Here is a 6,000-nt window from a genome sequence, read left to right as displayed (position 1 = left end):
TATGAATTTTTCTCCAAATTAATGAAGGGAAATTTCTCTGAATATAGAGGGAAAAAAAGGAGGAAGAGATGGAGGAAGAAGGGGGGAATGAAGAAAGGGAGGTGTCATTAGAATTATGGTGAACTCTGTTGTCTCACATTATGGGGTTAAACAATTTCTCATTCGAACTCCTCTTGCTATTTTAATAAAGAATACACACAGAAAATTCAGGTTGGCATTTTTTATACTGGAAAACTGGATGAGACATGGTCAAACATAACGATTGTTATTGTTTGCTATTTGAATGGAATCAGGTCTGTTTCCAACGATTTTTTAAAAATTTCTAAAAAGATCAAAGTGAAGGGAAAGAATAGTGACTCTTTTCCCATTTTGCTTTATTAGGAACAGCAGACTTCCTCACTTTATTTTCTAGTTTGTGTTCAAGTGCCAGCCTAGGGAGTCTCATTTGCATCAATTAAGGCTTATTAATAATAAGCCATTCTGCCTTTATGGTTAATTAAATGATTCTAAGTAAAATTTAACACTATTTACCATGAGGATTGTGGACAAGGTAGATTGGTTAATCACACATGATGGAGTTCCTGATTTGTTTAAAATTTAAATGTTTATACTTTTTTAGTGGAAATTTCAACCATATGGAATAACAAGATGAGTTCCCAAGTTCCCATCATTTAGCTTCCTAGATTATCAACTCACGGCCAACCTTGTTTCATATATATTTCCACCTTCTCCACTCACCCCCGGATTACCTTGAAGCAAAACACAGACATTGTATCATTTCAGCTGAGATATTATCAATCTTCAGGAGGGGATGAATAATAATCAAGAATCTATCCCAGAAGCAAATACATCAGTGGCACATAACAGAAGTGTCATAAAGTTGAATGTTAAAGGCATATTAGGGAGTTCCCTGGTGGTCCAGTGGTTAAGAATCCGCCTTCCAATGCAGGAGATGCGGGTTCGATCCCTGGTTAGGCAACTAAGATCCCACATGCCGTGGAGCAACTAAGCCCGAGAGCTGCAACTACTGAGCCTGCATGCCATAACTAGAGAACCCACGCACTTTGGAGCCCGGTGCCCACCCCCTTGTGCCACAACTAGAGAGAAGCCTGCGTGCCGTAGGAAAGATCCCACGTGCCATCAACTAAGACCCAACGCAGACAAAAATAAATAAGTATTTTTTAAAAAAGCATATTAAACAGTCAAAAACTAAAGCAGTATCACTTTCGGTGAATACTGTGATAGGTTATTATAGAGCTCCCCCCATATTGGGAGCGGTGTGTGAAGGATCAAATTCCAGTCCAACTGTGTACTGTTATAAGAAGTCTGTGAATGTCCGAAGGGCAGAGAGCCTACTTTCAGTCTGATGACTCAGGGTGCTTTTCCTCCTAATCCTCCTCTCACCAGTCTTGGGACAGTGCCTGAAGCTCCATGTTACTACATTCCACCCTGATTTGCCAGCACTGCAGGCCCCACTTAAAGCAGGCAAGTGGGTCATTATCAGTCATGAGCAATTTAACTTTGTTTTACATAATTGTTTTTCATTACAGAAGTAACATGTGTTCGTTATAGACAATTTGGAAAATACAGAAAAGCCCCCAAAAGAACATAAAAAGCACCATAGTCAGGGTAAATACCAGAATTTTAGTGCATTTTCTTCCTTTTTTTTCTCTAGGCCTTTTTATACTTTTTTTTTCATGAACATGGGATACTGCCTTTTTCCTGCTTTCATTACTTCATAATAGTGAATATACTTCTATATGATTACATATTCTTCCCCAACATAATTTTTTATTTTTGCAAGATATTCCATTGTAAGGAAGGACTATAATTAATGTCTTTTGGGGGACATTTGGATTACTTGCTCTTAGCTACACCTTTGTGGGGTACATTCTTAAAGCTAAACTCTGTACATATTGGTGTTCATTTCTTAGAAAATAATCATAGGAAAAGAAATAGTTGGGGCCAAAGGTGTGCATATCTTTACGATCTCTCTTTCTTAAATGTAATGCCAACTACTCCTTAGAAAAACTGCACCAAATTATACTTCCACCAACCGTTTATAAATGTACCTCTGTTTCTGTGTACGAATATTTTTTCTAATTAAAAAAACCTGTTAATTTGATACATGAAAACACATACCTATTAATGTTCACTTACACCTGAGTCTTAGAATAGAGTTCATTAAGTTTGACTTGAGAGTGACGGTGGTGGTGTAGGGAAAGGAAGAGAAGGAACATTCAGGGCACAGGAATTGCTAGTGTATTTAGAGTAACATTACACTGATATTTGAAAGCTGGAAAGTCCAGTTCATAAGGTTTCTATCATAATGGGGGAACTCTTAAGTAAGGGATTGTGGAGAGTCAGATATTTCACTTTTCCCCCCACAGGGCGAAAGGCCTACAGGGTGTCACTGCCTGGAGCAGCTACGACAGTTCAGTTCAATCCAAAGATCACTAGGTCTGTAGAAGGCAGGCCAGTTTTCTTCAGGCCATGTGACTTTAGGCATGTTCACCACTCTGGTCCTGTTTCCTCATTAAGAAAGTGAGAATAACATCACACCAGTATTACCTACCTTGAAGATTTACTGTGGAACAAAATCAAGTCATGCATTTGAAAATATTCTGCAAACCTTAAATACTACAAAGGAATGTGGCAGGGAAATTAGATTCTAAAGCCAGCAAGTAAAGTTAAAACTGAGAGCAATGAAAATTACTTAGAAGTTCCTTAAAATGTGCTTGAGTGCAGTTAAATGCTAACATTTAGGAAGCACGTGAGAACAAAGAACCTCTGAAGGAGAGCTGAGACGAATACACTCTCAGGAAATTTTGCCAGTGGAATTGGTGCCCTGTAACTTATTTTAATTTCCTCTCTCTTTCTGCCAAGTGCATAACTGAATCTGAGAATGTTAGATGACAGTATGATGCCACTGTTATTCTTCTACAATTTTATATTGGCAAGTCAAGAAACCACTCTGGGCCTCTTTATTTGTCTAATGGTACAGTTCAGCTGGATCACGGTTTCATCCAAAGTTTCCTTTGACAAATACTTTGAGTTTACTATTCTTACTACGTTCCAGGCTGCTTTGCTGTTTGTCAGAAAAAAACACCAGGAAGGAGACACGGTCTGACCACAAGAGGCTGGTGAGCGGTGAGGCAATTTCAACTTTGATTTGAGGAATCCTGGGTTCTTTGATCGCCTTCTGGGGAATGCACTGAATGTTTAGGAAAATTATGGAAAGTTACATATTTTGTTATGAATACCAGCTACAATACTACATCTGATACGGATTAAGTTACTTTGTTTCCTCTTTTGCTGTTTATCTTGCTACTTTTTCATGTGAGCTAACATTTTTTTTTAAAACCTGGGCTAACTTAAAAATCCTTTAATTGAAAAAGTAATAGAAACACGTGGAAAAATTCAGACGGTACAAAAAAGTAGATAATGAGAAGCAAGTCTTTTAATCCAGACGCCCCCCCCCTTCCCCTACTCCGCATTCCCTCGCCACTCCTGCCATCCTATTCAGAGGTAGAGTCAACACTTAAGAAAACCCTCTTATTGTTAAGGTGATCCCTGGGTCCAAAAAGTTAAACATTGAACTACAGAATCTCTAAAGTCTGTTCCAGCTCTAAAATTAAATCTTATACCCTACTGAGAGTGCAAAAGAGAAAGCCTCGCCTTGTTTAACATTATGGTTGGTAAAGGGACAGAAAAATGCAAACTGAATTCAAAAATATACACTACATTTAGAATTCCTGAACGACAGAGAACAGGATTCAGGCACTTCCATGGTGGTTTATTTACGAATTGAAATAAAGGGCTCCTCTAGGGTGTAAACTCCATGAGGGCAGGAAGTTCACCAGCAGGTTTCACCGCAGACCTTGTCACACAAGAAAGGCTCACTGGGCGAGGGACACGACAACCCAGCACAGAGATCACGGCCCAGAAGCCAGGACCGGAACTAGAGCACGGAGCGTCACGTGACTCGTCCTCCTCTGCAATTTCCCCCACCCCCACCCCCGCTCGGCGATGCAGCTCCGGGACCGCCTCCATCAGAGGCCGCACCAATCCGCGAGGGAAGTCAAATTTGGCTAGGCCAGGCAACGGGCGGCTCCAGCTCGTAGTCGCCTTGTAGCTGCGTCTCGCTGGCTCGGCCCACTTGTCGCCGAGTCTCAGGCGGTAGTCCCGCCTTCCAGCCCAGACTACACGCTCTACATTGCAAGTGGGAGGTGCAAAGGAGCAAGGGGAGGGTGGGGGGGCACAGGCGCATGCGTGTTGAAATGAAGCCCAAGGCGAAGCTTCAGAAAGCAGAGGGAGGGGGAGGGGAGAAGTCTCCAGTACGCGCGCGTGCTCAGCAGCCCTCCCTGGCCAGACACACGCGGCGCGGCGTGGTGACGCCAGGGCGGCCCGAGGAAGGGGCGGGGCCGGGGCGGGCCTTCCCAGCTTTTCCAGCTCCTCCAGCTCCTCCCGCCCCCTCCCGGCCCCGACTCGCTCTCCCCCTCCCTACCCTACACTGGGCCCCGTCTGCGCCGGGGTGCCTTAGTCGCTTAGCTTCGCGTCGGCCCGGCCCGGCCCGGCCAACGGGCAAATGCCCTGAGCTGCCACCCCCGCCGCCGCCGACTCGGCCGGTGGCGGTGTGGGAGACGGGCGTCCGGCCCCGGGCCGCTGAGTGTGACGGACGGGGCCGGGGGCCGCCGGGCGCCGCGGCGTCGGCGGCTCCGCGCGGACCATGTATTTCCTGAGCGGCTGGCCCAAGAGGCTGCTCTGCCCTTTGGGGAGCCCGGCCGAGGCGCCTTTCCACGTTCAGTCCGACCCCCAGAGGACTTTCTTCGCCGTGCTGGCCCCGGCCCGCCTCAGCATCTGGTACAGCCGAGTAAGTAGAGCCGCCCGCCGTCTCTCGCCTCTCCCTCCCCGGCGTCCCGGCACCGTCTCGCCCCCAACTTCCCCCCAGAGTCTGGGACCCCTGCCCCTTCGCGCCGGACCCACTCGTCTTCGCCGTCGGCGTCCCTGTTCCACCTACTCGGCCACACGAACCCCCGGGTCCTAACACGTCCTCCGGCCAGGGCTCCAGGGTGGATGTCGTCGCTGCTGCCCCAAATCCCAGCGCCTCCCTGCGTTGGACCGACTGCCGCGCACAGTGCGGACCCCAAGCGCTCCGTCGGCAGAGCCCAGACTTTCCCTCCTCTCCTTTCCCCCATTCGCTGAGGAACAAATTTGTTTAAACTTTCCACAGTTAGGAATCTGGCCGCTGTTTTGTTCCTAGCCCTTCCTTGCCCTAAAGGCCATTGTTTTGAAGTTAGGGAAAGCCTGTTGGGCTTTACCCAGTGTCAGACTTTACATGCTGTGATAACTTATTTCTGGCAACTACAGCCAGAGTTATTTTTTACTGAAGTTTTGATAATCCAACTCCTCGCCTCACCCCAACATCTCCTTTTCACTTTCAGGCCAGTTCTTTTTTCTGCTGCTCTTGGACTCTTCTGTAGAGAATTGTAGGGGGTTAGTAGGAGCGGAAGTAGAGCTCAAATCTGTTCGCGCTGCTCCTGGTATTCACACCTGGAAGTAATAAGATTTGGGAAGAGCGTGAACCGGCGTTCTGTTTTTGCTTTCTGTGAATCTTGCTTTTTTATTTCTTGTATCTAATTACTGAGTAGATAACTTCAAAAATAAGTGGTGGATAGGATACTCCTTATTTTCCGTAACGGTTCTGTTTATAAAGCAACAAAATAGAGTATAAAAATGCCCCCCCCGAAGGCCGTACTAATCGATGTCAGAGTAAAGTCGTTCTCTTTTCAAAGCTAATTTTACCAAGTGGAAATAGGTCGTGACCTTAGCTTTGTTAGATCTGTGTGAAATACTGGCTTTAGTTAAATTAGCTAAAACTGTCACATCTGTGTATCTGACCATTTGAATGCCTGTGAGGCCCTTAACTACCCTCACACACAACCCTGGTAAAAGTGATGATGAGATTTAGATATTTCTGGTATCTCTTATGACTATCAT

At 45.6% G+C, this 6,000-nt stretch overlaps 1 protein-coding gene across 3 annotated transcripts in view; it reads left to right on the top strand.

Annotated features, from left to right (window-relative positions):
* Positions 1 to 4,497: 4,497 nt before the first annotated feature.
* RIC1 (RIC1 homolog, RAB6A GEF complex partner 1) overlaps positions 4,498 to 6,000 on the top strand; it is a 138,931-nt gene continuing 137,428 nt past the window's right edge. For all 3 annotated transcript variants that reach the window (XM_019934812.3, XM_019934813.3, XM_019934811.3), the window contains exon 1: positions 4,498 to 4,873. In XM_019934812.3, coding sequence (XP_019790371.2) covers positions 4,730 to 4,873 — 144 coding nt within the window. In that variant the 5' untranslated portion in view covers positions 4,498 to 4,729. The remainder of the gene's footprint in view (positions 4,874 to 6,000) is intronic.

This window comes from Tursiops truncatus, chromosome 6 (genome assembly GCF_011762595.2).
Source record: "Tursiops truncatus isolate mTurTru1 chromosome 6, mTurTru1.mat.Y, whole genome shotgun sequence".
NCBI lineage: Eukaryota > Metazoa > Chordata > Mammalia > Artiodactyla > Delphinidae > Tursiops > Tursiops truncatus.
This window is presented reverse-complemented; position numbering and strand designations above follow the sequence as displayed.